The sequence below is a fragment of the Salvelinus alpinus genome, chromosome 11, assembly GCF_045679555.1.
Source record: "Salvelinus alpinus chromosome 11, SLU_Salpinus.1, whole genome shotgun sequence".
In the NCBI taxonomy this organism is placed as follows: Eukaryota; Metazoa; Chordata; class Actinopteri; order Salmoniformes; family Salmonidae; genus Salvelinus; species Salvelinus alpinus.
The window spans coordinates 24,286,123-24,302,274 of NC_092096.1; the positions used below are offsets into that span (position 1 = coordinate 24,286,123).

The 16,152-nt window shown below is 46.5% G+C and overlaps 1 protein-coding gene across 1 annotated transcript in view; it reads right to left on the bottom strand.

Moving 5' to 3' along the window:
- col7a1l (collagen type VII alpha 1-like) overlaps nt 1-16,152 on the bottom strand; it is an 87,615-nt gene that overhangs the window by 54,121 nt on the left and 17,342 nt on the right. The window contains exons 6-15 of the mRNA XM_071332151.1: nt 12,791-12,964; nt 10,829-10,992; nt 7,915-8,044; nt 7,262-7,378; nt 4,874-5,029; nt 3,989-4,105; nt 2,283-2,429; nt 1,922-2,041; nt 363-521; nt 1-114 (exon numbers count right to left, since the gene is read on the bottom strand). Of these exons, the coding sequence (XP_071188252.1) occupies nt 1-114; nt 363-521; nt 1,922-2,041; nt 2,283-2,429; nt 3,989-4,105; nt 4,874-5,029; nt 7,262-7,378; nt 7,915-8,044; nt 10,829-10,992; nt 12,791-12,964 (1,398 nt within the window). The remainder of the gene's footprint in view (nt 115-362; nt 522-1,921; nt 2,042-2,282; nt 2,430-3,988; nt 4,106-4,873; nt 5,030-7,261; nt 7,379-7,914; nt 8,045-10,828; nt 10,993-12,790; nt 12,965-16,152) is intronic.

A 16,152-nucleotide genomic window follows, 5' to 3' on the forward strand; every position in this document is an offset into this window, starting at 1 on the left:
CGATGTTCCAGGTGAGTTTGTACTCGGTGGACCCCACGACGGGACTCCACTCCACGTCGATGGAGGAACTGGTGTAGGAAGTCACTTGGAAGTTAGACACATATCCCAACGGAGCTGGCGGAGAGACAAGAGGGGATACAAGGCAACATGACGAAGATACAGGGAGTCAGGAAGCAGGTGCAGTCGGTGAGTTTAATCAGAACGAACATAGAGAGAATACAGAAACAGGAGCGGCGTCTGAACATGAAAACACAAAACAATACTGCATGATGGGTGATACGACCGAGTGCTAGATAAAGAGTAAGTCGTCAGGGTAGTGATGAAAAGACACTTCACTAGGAAAGAGGACGCGTTGGACTCACAGGTGCGGAAGGTAGCTGAGACGCCGGGTCCCACCAGCGATCCAAACAGGACGTAAAGAGACAGGACATACTCTGTGTCATGGACCACGTTCTTCAGAAGGTGCTCTGTGGTGGAGCCGTTCAGAGCCAGCTGTCTAGGACGGTCCCGACCCGCAAACTCTGGAAGAATAACACACACATAACAATGGAGTAGGGGGAGGATTAGGGCCTAAGCCCTGATCTAAGGTCAGTTTAGTGTTTTGCCCATAATGATAATCACCTGCTATTGGAGGCCAACTCCTTTGGACCTATGGAGTGTTCACTTGAGTTGTGTCTGATGATTTGCAAAATGGCTCACTATGTAGCTTAAATTAAATTAGTTAATTAGCAATTAGGTCTCTCTTTGTACTCAACTTAATGAATCCCTTAACGACGTTCCATTCAATTTGTCCCTTTCATTTTGCTTTACAGCTCATTACAGGCAAATCAAATCATCAAGTAATTCTACAGACATTGGGATTGTTTGATGATACCTTTCGTTTCCAAGCGTAGCTCTGTTGATATTAAAAGCATCCCGAGTTTAAAAAGAAAAGGCAACCAGTCGTGAGGGCAATGAGAAGAGGATGCGTGAACAAAAACCAACCTAAACCCCAAAATAACTCTCATCATCATCTCCACATGAAAGGACAAGGCACCCTACTATCCCTCCTCCATCTTTCATCTGGCTTGATCAATCCCTTTTCTCTCACTTTCAGACACACACACACCTTTATTCACACATTTCCCCCTTTCCTGTCATCCCCATATGAACATCATCAGAAGCCCGTCCCCTCATTAAAACAACCCACGTATCCCTCCATCTCTCCTTTTATTTTCCTGTTTTCTGAGGGGGTGGCCATGATGCCAGCTTGTCACATGGAAATGACGCTGGTACTACCGAGTGACATGGTGGGGAGCCCAGTCCTGGCATTTCAAAGGATCCGTGTCGTGTCCCCACAGGGACGCTCAGGTGGGTGACATCAAATACACCCCCCCACTTTCTTTTTATCCATAAGCCCGCTGCAGAATCTTCCTCCAATCATGTTCTAGTGATGCTGATTTTGATAGACACGGTGAGACAGAGGGATGGTAGGTAGGTACACAGAGTTGGGGAGACTCTGAACATCGTCAGAGATACATCACGCATGAGAGAGAAAAGGAGAGAGAGAGAAAGAGGGGAGAGAAAGGAGAGAGAGAGAAAGAGGAGAGAGAAAGAATTACAAGAGGAAGAGATGCCCAAAGGGAGGACAGGAGGACAGAGTACGATAGAAAGAGAGGGAGAGAGAGGGGGGGAGGGGGGGAGAGAGAAAGAGAGAAATAGAGGCCCTGTCAAGAAAGAACCTCTAGCCCCTAGCTCCATACACACTTCTAGAGATCTGAGAGGTTTGGACAGGGATAAGCAATATGGTAAAACATTCCACCTAGCCTATCAGATCAAATTCCCTCAGATCTCCACAAGTGTCTAGGGGGTAGGGGGGTTGTTTTTGGGCAGGGCTTTGGTTTGTATTGTGCGAGTGCATTGTGTAGAGGTGAGAGGTCACCTGGAGTGGGCCCCCAGGCTAGTCTGTAGCCGGTGGCCCCAGGGACAGAGTTCCAGGAGACCATGGCACTGTTGGTGCTCACTGCCGATGCCTTCAGAGTCTGGACTGCACTGCTCTCCACTGGCACAGGGAGACGGGAGAGAGAGGGCAGAGAGAGAGGGGAGAGAATTTAACTATCATTATGGATAGAATGTTAGTCATTGAACAGCTGCATGATGAAGGGAGATGGCCTCGGCCAGCACACTGCTAGGGCTCTGCTAGAAAGAACTGTATTATGAAGCTAAAAAGGGTGTCATTTAGGACCATAATGTTCAAAAGTTGACTCATCCTGTACATAGCCCCAATTTCCATGGTAACTCACGTGTCTTGGCTGGGGTAGAGATGACAGGGCCCTCGATGTCCACAAAGATGGGGTTGATGGTGATGGCGTACTCAGTGCCTGGGTGGAGGCCCTGGATCATGTAGAAGTTAAAGGTGTCCCCCAGGTTCACGTTCTCTCTATGGCCATCTGGAGGTAAAGGAGGGGGGTGGGGTTGGTTAGCTGTGATCGTGCCTTCGTAAAGTATTCAGACCACTAGAATTTCTCTAAATGTGGTTACGTTACAGCCTTATTCTACATTGTATTAAATGACAACAATTCCTCAGCAATCTACACACAATACCCCATAACAACAGTGAAAAAAATGTGGTTGAAATTTTTGCAGATGTATTAAAAGTAAAAAACAGAAATACCTTATTTACATAAGTATTCAGACCCTTTGCAATGAGACTCGAAATTGAGCTCAGGTGCATCCTGTTTCCATCCATTGTTTCTACAACTTAATTGGAGTTCACCTGTGGTAAATACAATTGATTGGACAAGATTTGGAAAGGCACACAACTGTCTATAAAAGGTCCCTCAGTTGACAGTGCATATCAGAGCAAAAACCAAGCCATGAGGTCGAATTAATTGTCTGTAGAGCTCCGAGACAGGATTGTGTCGAGGCACAGATCTGGGAAAGGGTAACAAAATGTTTCTGCAGCATTGAAGGTCCCCAAGACCACAGTGCCCTCCATCATCCATCATCAAATGGAAGAAGTTTGGAACCATCAAGACTCTTCCTAGAGCTGGCCGCCCGGCCAAACTGAGCAATCGGGAGAGAAGGGCCTTGGCCAGGGAGGTGACCAAGAACCCGATGGTCAACTCTGACAGAGCTCTAGAGTTCCTCTATGGAGATGACAGAACCTTCCAGAAGGACAACCGTCTCTGCAGCACTCCACCAATCAGGCCTTTATGATAGAGTGGCCAGATGGTAGCCACTCCTCAGTAAAAGGCACATGACACCCCGCTTGGAGTTTGCCAAAAGGCACCTAAAGACTCTCAGACCACGAGAAACAAGATTCTCTGGTCTGATGAAACCAAGATTCAACTCTTTGGCCTGAATGCCAAGCATCATGTTTGGAGGAAACCTGGCACCATCCCTACGGTGAAGCATGGTGGTGGCAGCATCATGCTGTGGGGATGTTTTTCAGCGGCAGGGAATGGGAGACTAGTCAGGATTGAGGCAAAGATGAACAGAGCAAAGTACAGAGAGATCCTTGATGAAAACCTGCTCCAGAGCGCTCAGAACCTCAGACTGGTGAGAAGGTTCACCTTCCAACAGGACAACAACCCTAAGCACACAGCCAAGACAATGCAGGAGTGGCTTTGGGACAAGTCTCTGAATGTCCTTGAGTGTGAGGAAATCCCCAAATACAGGTGTGCCAAGCTTGTAGCGTCATACCCAAGAAGACTCGAGGCTGTAGTTGCTGCCAAAGGTAAAGGGTCTGAATACTTATGTAAATGTGAACCTGTTTTTGCTTTGTCATTATGGGGTATTGTGTGTAGATTGATTAGAATAAGGCTGTAATGTAACAAAATGTGGAAAAAGTCAAGGGGTCTGAATACTTTCCGAAGGCACTGTATACTCTGTATGCAGCCTGCATGTTGTATGGTGATTTCAAAGACACTGTGTCTGAGTGGTCAATGTGTGTTCAGTGTGTCTTCTGGGTGATCTTGGTAACACACTGCTAATAGGGTCCCAGTACCTGAGGAAGACCAGGTGAGGCGATACCCCGTGGCCCCCTTCACTGAGCCCCAGCGGGCCTGGACGGTGTCTGTGGTGGCGTTTTGGACCAGGAGCTGCTGCACTGGCACCAGTTTCACTGCAGAATAGACCCCCCCCACACACACACACACACACACACACACACACACACACACACACACACACACACACACACACACACACACACACACACACACACACACACACACACACACACACACACACACACACACACCCGCACGCACACGCACAGAGTCTCAGTTAGGGGAAGAACACTAATGAATACCGTTTCTTTAATATTTACATACATTTTACCAATGTAATTTGATGGAGAACAGACAAACTGCATCACACACAGATGGTGAAATACATGACCACAGCCTGGAAATCTGATCAACATGTTGGGAGAAGCTACACTGCCACTTAGTGGACAATCATAGAAAAACAACTTATTACATCGTCAGAGAGGTGTGAAATAGGGCGTTAAGCTTCTATTGAAATATATATTTCATAACCAATTGACTTAGATTGTATTTTCAAAATCACTTTCAAAGGCAATGGAAGCATCCTGATTCTCCACCATTTTCTACAAGTGTTCCACAACTTGTAAACTCCCACTCATTGATTTCAAAGCATAGGATTGGTTTTAGGCAGGTAGACTAGCAGTTAAGAGTGTTGGGCCAGTAACCGAAAGGTCACTGGTTTCGAATCCCGAGCTGACTAAGTGAAAAAAATCTGTCTGTGTCCTTGAGCAAGGCACTTAACCCTAATAGCTCATGTAAGTCTCTCTGGATAAGAGCATCTGCTAAATGACTCAAATGTAAAATTCTAGCTGTTGGTCGACACATTCAGCAGGGTCACTTACGTGTTTTGCCGACGATCGAGACAGGTTGGCTGGTGCCCTGGGGGTAGATAGCAAAGATACTGACGGTGTACTTCTTATCCTCCTCCAAGCTGTCAATCACATGGGAGGAGGCGTCGCCGCGCAGCACCTGCTCATAGGTCAGCCCTGGCCGGTCGGCTGCATGGGGGCAGGACATAATTCATCTTTCATGGACAGACTACTTAAACATTAAACACATTACGCTGGATTTTATTTCTGGGTTTACAGAGTTTAGGACAACATAGGTATCCCTGTTACATTCTGTACCAGGAGTGATGAACTTCTGTACCAGGAGAGATAACTACCTTCAATAAAGACAATTAAAAGTTCTGTACCGGGTCCTACATTTGTTATAACACCACAAGAGAATGGGAGCCATGATGTCAAGTAAAGGGATTATGACAAAATATGTAACCCTGTCTAACTCTGTAGCAGTCGCAGTGTCAAAGTTGTTTTGACACGGCAAGAGACGGGGTAATCAGAGGCATGATATCTAGTAGAGAAAATGTGAAGGGGTTACAATGAGATACAGTGAAATCGGAAAGTATTCAGGCCCCTTGACTTTTTCCACATTTTGTTACGTTACAGATTTATTCTAAAATGTATTAAATTGTTTTTTCCCTCATCAATCTACACACAATACCCCATAACGACAAAGCAAAAACAGGTTTTTAGAAATGTTTGCTAATTAAAATAAAAATATATATATCACATTTACATAAGTATTGAGACCCTTTACTCAGTACTTTGTTGAAGCACCTTTGGCAGCAATTACAGCATTCAGTCTTCTTGGATATGACGGTATGAGCTTGGCACAGCTGTATTTGGGGAGTTTCTCCCATTCTTCTCTGCAGATCCTCTCAAGCTCAGTCAGGTGGCTGCACAGCTATTTTCAGGTCTCTCCAGAGATGTTCAATTGGGTTCAAGTCCAGGCTCTGGCTGGGCCACTCAAGGACATTCAGAGACTTGTACCGAAGCCGCTCCTGCGTTGTCTTGACTGTGCGCTTATGGTCGTTGTCCTGTTGGAAGGTGAACGTTCGCCCCAGTCTGAGGTCCTGAGCGCTCTGGAGCAGGTTTTCATCAAGGATCTCTCTGTACTTTGCTCCGTTCATCTTTTCCTGATACCTGACTAGTCTCCCAGTCTCCGCCTCTGAAAAACACCCCCACAGCATGATGCTGCCACCACCATGCTTCTCCGTAGGGATGGTGCCAGGTTTCCTCCAGACGTGACGCTTTGCATTCAGGCCAAAGAGTTCAATATTGGTTTCATCAGACCAAAGAATCTTGTTTTTCATGGTCTGAGAGTCTTTAAGTGCCTTTTGAAAAACTCCAAGCAGGCGGTCATGTGCCTTTTACTGAGGAGTGGCTTACGTCTGACCACTCCACCATAAAGGCCTGATTGGTGGAGTGCTGCAGAGATGGTTGTCCTTCTGGAAGGTTCTGCCATCTCCACAGAGGAACTCTAGAACTCTGTCAGAGTTGACCATTGGGTTCTTGGTCACCTCCCTGACCAAGGCCCTTCTCTCCCGATTGCTCAGTTTGGCCGGGAATCCAGCTCTAGGAATAGTCTTGGTGGTTCCAAACTTCTTCCATTTAAGAATGATGGAGGGCACTGTGGTCTTGGGGACCTTCAATGCTGCAGAAATGTTTTGGTACACTTCCCCAGATCTGTGCTTCGACACAATCCTGTGACAGGTGTGTGCCTTTCGAACTCATGTACAATCAATTGAATTTACCAAAGGTGGACTCCAATCATGTTGTAGAAACATCTCAAGGACGATCAATGGAAACAGGATGCACCTGAGCTCAATTTCGAGTCTCATAGAAAAGGGTCTGAAAAGGTATTTCTGTAATTTTTTGATACATTTGCAAAAATGTCTAAAAACCTGTTTTCGCTTTGTCATTATGGGGTATTGTATATTGTATATTGCTGAGGATTTTTTTTACATTTAATGTACATATTTTAGAATAAGGCTGTAACATAACAAAATGTGGAAAAAGTCAAGGGGTCTGAGTGCTTTCCAAAGGCACTGTATGTATACCCTTTTCAACTTCTGTACCTGGTGTCAAAGTTGTTGTAAAACCTCAAGAGACCTGTATGATATGAAGCCTCAATTAAACCGAAAGAACTATGGTGGGACCAGACCTGGGTTCAAATACTCAAATCATTTAAAATACCTTAGCTGTGCTTGGTTAAGGTTGTCTACTGCAATGGACCAATAGAAGTCCCAAAAGTACAAACGTCTGCCGCACCTGGCACTCTTGATGGTCTAAAACAAACAGTACAAGTATTTGAAAGATATATTACTTGAACCCAAGTCTGGATCAGACTAATGATGTGGTGTAACGTCAATACAGGAGTCAACTCACATCTGGGGATGAATATCTTGTATCCCTCGAGCTTCCCTAGAGGTGGTGTCCATGCCAACCTCAGAGAGAAGAGGCCCTCCTCCATCACACGGAAGTTTGAGACAGGAGGCACAGGGGCTAAGGCAGAGGAAGGGAAAATATGTTGGAACGTTGAGTACATTTGAAATTGCTTGTGTATATGCAAAATGCCTGGTTGTAAATGAGCACAGGTATGTGATGTGTACGTTTCAGTGTGGGTGAATGTCTGCATGTAGATTAAGACTGTATGTGTGAGTGTGTTCAGCTGGTGTTTGTTTGAGTATATGCTTATCAATATTTACCTGTGTGCGCTACTATGTGTGCGCATGCTCGTGTGTTAGTGTGGGTGCATGTCTGTGTGTGTGCACCCTCGTGTGTTAGTGTGGGTGCATGTCTGTGTGTGTGCACGCTCGTGTGTTAGGGTGGGTGCATGTCTGTGTGTGTGCACGCTCGTGTGTTAGGGTGGGTGCATGTCTGTGTGTGTGCACGCTCGTGTGTTAGGGTGGGTGCATGTCTGTGTGGGTGCACGCTCGTGTGTTAGGGTGGGTGCATGTCTGTGTGTGTGCACGCTCGTGTGTTAGGGTGGGTGCATGTCTGTGTGTGGGATTGTTGATGTTAGTGCCTCTGTAACCCACGTGTCTGTGTAATGATGGTGGCAGAGTCTCCAATGAGGCCAGGGTAGATGGCGTAGACAGTCAGAGAGTACTCTGTCTTAGGAGTCAGCTCTGTCACTAGAGATGTCCTCTCATCACCTTTCAGATCAGTCTGATACGACACACACAGGACAGGGAGAGAGAGAGGAACAGGGAGCGGGACAAGGAGAGGGACAGGGACAGGGATAAAGATAGGGAGAGGGATAAGGAGAGGGAGTAGGAGAGAGAGAGGGACAGGGAGAAGGACAGGGCCAGGGAGAGGGACAGGGAGAGGGATATGGAGAGGGAGCAGGAGAGAGAGAGGGACAGGGAGCGGGACAAGGAGAGGGACAGGGAGAAGGATAGGGAGAGGGAGTAGGAGAGAGAGAGGGACAGGGAGAAGGACAGGGCCAGGGAGAGGGGCAGGGAAAGGGAGAGAAAGAGGAGAGGGAGTGGGACAAGGAGAGGGACAGGGACAGGGAGAAGCATAGGGAGAGGGAGAGAGAGAGACAGGGAAAGGAACAGAGAGAAGGACATGGACAGGGAGTAGGACAAGGAGAGGGAGCGGGAGAGAGAGAGAGACAGGTAGAGGGACAGGGACAAGGAAAAGGACAGGGAGAAGGACAGGGACAAGGAGCAGAAGAGAGAGGGACAGGGAGGGGGAGTGGTAGAGAGAGAGGGACAGGGAGAAGGACAGGGCCAGGGAGAGGGGCAGGGAAAGGGAGAGAAAGAGGAGAGGGAGTGGGACAAGGAGAGGGACAGGGACAGGGAGAAGCATAGGGAGAGGGAGAGAGAGAGACAGGGAAAGGAACAGAGAGAAGGACATGGACAGGGAGTAGGACAAGGAGAGGGAGCGGGAGAGAGAGAGAGACAGGTAGAGGGACAGGGACAAGGAAAAGGACAGGGAGAAGGACAGGGACAAGGAGCAGAAGAGAGAGGGACAGGGAGGGGGAGTGGTAGAGAGAGAGGGACAGGTAGAGGGACAGGGAGAGGGACAAGGAAAAGGGCAGGGAGAAGGACAGGGACAAGGAGCGGGTGAAGGACAAGGAGCGGGACCGGGAGAGGGAATGGGTCAGGAACAGGGACAGGGAGAGAGGGAGAGATTTGAGTGAAATGGGTAAGGGTGTTTATGGGGATGGTTTTGTGTGGATGTGTGCTCGCGCATGTGTGTATTCAGAAATTGTACCATCACTAGAATCACTCTACTCTGTAATCATTCAACACCAGTCTTTCACCACTCAGTGTACCATCACTAGAATCACTCTACTCTGTAATCATTCTACACCAGTCTTTCACCACTCAGTGTACCATCACTAGAATCACTCTACTCTGTAATCATTCTACACCAGTCTTTCACCACTCAGTGTACCATCACTAGAATCACTCTACTCTGTAATCATTCTACACCAGTCTTTCACCACTCAGTGTACCATCACTAGAATCACCACTCAGTCAGCCGTGACACATATTTGTTCTTTCCCAGCACCAGCACACCTGATTCAACTATACAAGGGCTTGATAATTAATGGACTAGTGGAATCAGGTGAAATAGATCTGATATGTGCAACAGTTTTAGGGTGGTAGGTAGCCTAGCGGATAGAGCGTTGGGCCAGTAACTGAAAGGTTGTTGGTTTGAATACCGTAGCATTCAAGGTGAAAAACCTGTTCAATGTTCCCTTGAGCAAGGCACTTATCCCTAATTTGCTCCAGGGGCTCGTACTACTATGACTGACCCTGTAAAACAACACATTTCACTGCCTCTATCCAGTGTATGTGACAATAAAACACATTTTTTGTAATGTTTGGGTTAGAAAACACTTTTCTATTCCACAGTACATCTCAAACCTATTGCATCCATCCTCTCCTCTGACTCCACCACCCAGTACACAGGTTATGTTATGCTGCAGAGCTGGATTCTCCCTGCAGGAATGGTTCTGTTAGAGAATGCTAAAGTATCTTTCTCCAGAGTTCTACACCAGTGTCATAGCAAGGACACGCAAACAACCCACTCTGAGAATGCAGTGCTGTGCCCTGTGGCTCTGGCAAGGCTGTAGAAAATCACTGAGAGAATACACACAATGGGGAAAGATTCCATGCCTGCGAGACAAAGACAAAACACGCACGTACGTGTGCGCACACACGCACACACACACACACACACACACACACACACACACACACACACACACTCCAAAACAAAGACTAAGAATGTGTGTCACAATATAGTTCAGAAGAAAGCGTCAGCAAATGTTCTGTACAGATGCACAAAAACACACACTTCAACAAATAGTGTAGTGTACAGTACATTACATTACAGTACATTGTAAAGCTCAAGGTCATTGTGATATTGCTTTCTGATTTTCTCTCACTGCATACTAGCTACACACACACACACACACACACACACACACACACACACACACACACACACACACACACACACACACACACACACACACACACACACACACACACACACACACACACACACACACACACACACACACACACACACACACACACACACACACACACACACACACACACACCTCTATCTATCAGTATCCTGCTGTGGTCAGACTCTGTGTCTGTACCATCTGGTCCTGGGCCCAATATCCTGTCACCTCTCACATCCCATCCCCGTGCCACCTTACCCACCTTCCACCCCCCTACCAGGTTCACCTATCTCAGCTCCCTCCTTACCCTCCCAACAAGATTTTGAGTCAATTCAGTCTCCAATTCAGAAAGTGTTTTCAATTCAATTCCTGATTCAATTCAATTCCAGGCACTTTACCCAGGTGGTTTGACTCCTAATATCCTATTTTAGCCCATCGTCTGAGCTGGCATTCAGCATTTAGCCACCGTTATTTCCACAACATCTCAACCTCTAAACACCCCCCCCCCCCCCCCCCTTCACCTGTGTCTGCAGGCTGGGCAGCAGCTGTCCCTTGGGACTGAGGGGGGTGACCAGGAGGCGGTAGCCGGTGACGTCCCCCGTGGCCTGGCTCCAGGTCAGCCTCAGACTGCTGTAGGCTAGCTCACTCACCTGGAGGTCCCGGGGACCCACCACACGCTCCTCCACTGGGGAGGGAGATGGAGGGAAGGGTGGAGGAGAGGGAGATAGAAGGATGGAGGCGAGGGAGATAGAAGGATGGGTGTGGGGAAAGATGGGGGAGAGGAGAGAGAGAAGGATGGGGTGAGGGAGGGGAGATAGAAGGATGGGTGGGGGAAAGATGGGGAGAGGAGAGAGAGAAGGATGGGGATAGGAAGGAGAGGTGGATGGAGAGAAACGGGAGTGACGAATAAGAAGAGAAAGATGGAGGATGGAGGTGGAGAAAAAGACACAGAGAAGGGGGAGGTGGAGAGAAAGAAAGAAAGAGAGAAGGATGGAGGGGGAGACAAAGACAGAGAGAGAAGGATGGAGGTGGAGAGAAAGAAGGGGTGAAAGACAGAGAGAAGGATGGAGGGGTAGAGAAAGACAGAGAGAAGGATGAAGGGGTAGAGAAAGACAGAGAGAAGGTGGAGGTGGTGAGAAAGACAGAGAGAGAAGGATGGAGGTGGAGAGAAAGACAGAGAGAGAAGGGGGAGGTGGAGAGAAAGACAGAGATAGAAGGATGGAGGTGGAGAGAAAGAAAGAAAGAGAGAAGGATGGAGATGGAGAGAAAGACAGAGAGAGAAGGGGTGAAAGACAGAGAGAAGGATGGAGGGGTAGAGAAAGACAGAGAGAGAAGGATGGAGGGGTAGAGAAAGACAGAGAGAAGGGGTGAAAGACAGAGAGAAGGATGGAGGGGGAGAGAAAGACAGAGAGAAGGATGGAGAGGTAGAGAAAGACAGAGAGAAGGGGGAGGTGGAGAGAAAGACAGAGATAGAAGGATGGAGGTGGAGAGAAAGACAGACAGAGAGAAGGATGGAAGGATAGAGAAAGACAGAGAGGGAAGGATGGATGGAGGGGGAGAGAGAAGGAGGAAGGGGAGAGAGAAAGACAGAGAAGGATGGAGGGGGGAGAGAGAGAGAAAGAAAGAGAGAGAAAGATGGAGGGAGAGAAAGAAGGAGGAATGGGAAAGAGATGGAGGAAGGGGAGAGAGAAAGACAGAGAAGGATGGAGGGAGAGAAAGAAGGATGGAGGGGGAGAGAAAGACAGAGAGAGAAAGATGGGGGGGAGAGAAAGACAGAGAGAGAAAGATGGAGGGGAGAGAAAGACCGAGAGAAAAGGATGGAGGGGAGAGAAAGACAGAGAGAGAAAGATGGAGGGGAGAGAAAGACAGAGAGAGAAGGATGGAGGGGAGAGAAAGACAGAGAGAGAAGGATGGAGGGGAGAGAAAGACAGGGAGAGAAGGATGGAGGGGAGAGAAAGACCGAGAGAGAAGGATGGAGGGGAGAGAAAGACAGGGAGAAAAGGATGGAGGGGAGAGAAAGACAGAGAGAGAAGGATGGAGGGGAGAGAAAGACAGAGAGAGAAAGATGGAGGGGAGAGAAAGACAGGGAGAAAAGGATGGGGGGGAGAGAAAGACAGGAAGAGAAGGATGGAGGGGAGAGAAAGACAGGGAGAAAAGGATGGAGGGGAGAGAAAGACAGAGAGAGAAACATAAAGGGGTTAAAACATAAAGAGCATACAGAGTACGTACCAGACACCACTAAACAAAATAACATGTTTAAATATATACACATATACAATAACCATGTACAGCTGACATCTAGCCACACTACACAAAGATACCTGCATAGCAGAACATCTCTGGGCATTCTCAGGAGTAGGTACTTTCGAAGTTGCCCTCAACCACTGATAAAGGATCAGATTCTTTTCCCCCCTCTAATGGTTAGGGCTCCGATTGGAGGTGAGCAATCTGATCCTAGATCAGTGGTTGGAACTAATTCTCACCGGCCGGGGTGTGTTTGACGGGGCGTGGGGGTTCAGAGGCGGTGAAACAGATTCTTCGGGACAGTTTGGGCAGGAGAGCATCCAGGAGAGAGAAGTCAGCGGCTAGCAACAGGTGTTCCTCGTGGGGCTCAGTCACAATCCTGCGCAGCTCTGATTCGTCGGCTCCTCTCACCCCTAGGAGAAGCATTTTTTATTTGATTTATTTAACCTTTATTTAACTAGGCAAATAAGTTGAGAACAAGAGAGAGACGTGGGAGAGAAAGACAGAGAGAGAAGGATGGAGGGGAGAGAGAAAGACAGAGAGAGAAGGATGGAGGGAGAGAGAAAGACAGAGAGAGAAGGATGGAGGGAGAGAGAAAGACAGAGAGAGAAGGATGGAGGGAGAGAGAAAGAAGGATGGACTGCCTTGTTCAGGGGCAGAACAACATATTTGAAAGCTCGGGGATTCGATCCAGCAACCTTTCGATTACTGGTCCAACGCTCTAACCACTAGGCTACCTACCTATAAAAGCAAGAATGGACATAGTTGTAAAAATGATTTTTTTCAGTACACCCAATACGGCACCACAATACCATTCAGCAATGCAAAAAACAATATCTGTTTTCAGAACTACTAGAGAGAGTTCATCCATTCTGTCCTAGTTGCTCCTATCTAGTATATCTATCTATTAATTTAGTTCATTAGTTAGCATTGATCTATCATAGCGTCCATTTGTCATGACAAAGTACTGTACAGGGCATTAAGTGAATCTTGTTCCATTCCAAATGTGATTAGAGAGACAATGTTCTGTTAACTGCTCATACTATTAGAGTGTCAAGGGGTTTAGAGTGATGGAGCTCACGCAATGTGTTGAGATGAGAGATATATCCTGAGACACACACACACACACACTCACGTGCATGCACACACACACACGCACCCACATATAAGCACAAACACACACAATCCCCCTATCCCCACACACAGATAAACCCCCCCCCCCCCCCCCACCACAAACAGACACATCATAAGGCGCTAACTGATCACCTCCCCCCTGCTCTGGTGGTGTCGTGTACTGTGTCGTGTACTGTGTAGTGAACTGTGTAGTGTACTGTGTAGTGAACTGTGTAGTGTACTGTGTAGTGAACTGTGTAGTGTACTGTGTAGTGAACTGTGTAGTGAACTGTGTAGTGAACTGTGTCGTGTACTGTGTAGTGAACTGTGTAGTGAACTGTGTAGTGAACTGTGTAGTGCCTGTGTTAGCTGGCTCTGTCCAGCTGTGTGAGACAGAGAGGAGCTAGCTGATCAGACTGATGCTTCCCTCTATGGGGATGATGAATGCCAGGACCCGGCCTCCGTGTCAGTGGGGGTGGGAGGGGGTGGGCACAGAAAAGCCTGATGAAAAATCACTGTAATTAGCTCACCACTGGCTAATGAGCTGTAGTTATTTCCTGTCTCTGGGCTGAGGAGAGCAGAGACACTCTCACTGCACATGTCAATGTATGTCTATGTACTGTATGCCTATGTACTGCATGTCTATGTACTGCATGTCTATGTACTGCATGTCTATGTACTGCATGTCTATGTACTGCATGTCTATGTACTGCATGTCTATGTACTGCATGTCTATGTACTGTATGCCTATGTACTGTATGTCTATGTACTATATGTCTATGTACTGTATGTCTATGTACTGTATGTCTATGTACTGCATGTCTATGTACTGTATGTCTATGTACTGTATGTCTATGTACTGCATGTCTATGTACTGTATGTCTATGTACTGCATGCCTATGTACTGCATGTCTATGTACTGCATGTCTATGTACTGCATGTCTATGTACTGCATGTCTATGTACTGCATGTCTATGTACTGTATGTCTATGTACTGCATGTCTATGTACTGCATGTCAATGTACTGCATGTCTATGTACTGCATGTCTATGTACTGTATGTCTATGTACTGCATGTCTATGTACTGCATGTCTATGTACTGCATGTCTATGTACTGCATGTCTATGTACGGTATGCCTATGTACTGTATGTCTATGTACTATATGTCTATGTACTGCATGTCTATGTACTGCATGTCTATGTACTGCATGTCTATGTACTGCATGTCTATGTACTGCATGTCTATGTACTGCATGTCTATGTACTGCATGTCTATGTACTGCATGTCTATGTACTGCATGTCTATGTACTGTATGCCTATGTACTGTATGTCTATGTACTATATGTCTATGTACTGCATGTCTATGTACTGCATGTCTATGTACTGCATGTCTATGTACTGCATGTCTATGTACTATATGTCTATGTACTGTATGTCTATGTACTGTATGTCTATGTACTGCATGTCTATGTACTGTATGTCTATGTACTGTATGTCTATGTACTGCATGTCTATGTACTGCATGTCTATGTACTGCATGCCTATGTACTGCATGTCTATGTACTGCATGTCTATGTACTGCATGTCTATGTACTGTATGTCTATGTACTATATGTCTATGTACTGCATGTCTATGTACTGCATGTCTATGTACTGCATGTCTATGTACTGCATGTCTATGTACTGTATGTCTATGTACTGTATGTCTATGTACTGTATGTCTATGTACTGCATGTCTATGTACTGTATGTCTATGTACTGTATGTCTATGTACTGCATGTCTATGTACTGTATGTCTATGTACTGCATGCCTATGTACTGCATGTCTATGTACTGCATGTCTATGTACTGCATGTCTATGTACTGCATGTCTATATACTGCATGTCTATGTACTGCATGTCTATGTACTGCATGTCTATGTACTGCATGTCTATGTACTGCATGTCTATGTACTGCATGTCTATGTACTGCATGTCTATGTACTGTATGCCTATGTACTGTATGTCTATGTACTATATGTCTATGTACTGCATGTCTATGTACTGCATGTCTATGTACTGCATGTCTATGTACTGCATGTCTATGTACTGTATGTCTATGTACTGCATGTCTATGTACTGCATGTCTATGTACTGCATGTCTATGTACTGCATGTCTATGTACTGTATGCCTATGTACTGTATGTCTATGTACTATATGTCTATGTACTGCATGTCTATGTACTGCATGTCTATGTACTGCATGTCTATGTACTGCATGTCTATGTACTGTATGTCTATGTACTATATGTCTATGTACTGTATGTCTATGTACTGTATGTCTATGTACTGCATGTCTATGTACTGTATGTCTATGTACTGTATGTCTATGTACTGCATGTCTATGTACTGCATGCCTATGTACTGCATGTCTATGTACTGCATGTCTATGTACTGCATGTCTATGTACTGCATGCCTATGTACTGCATGTCTATGTACTGCATGTC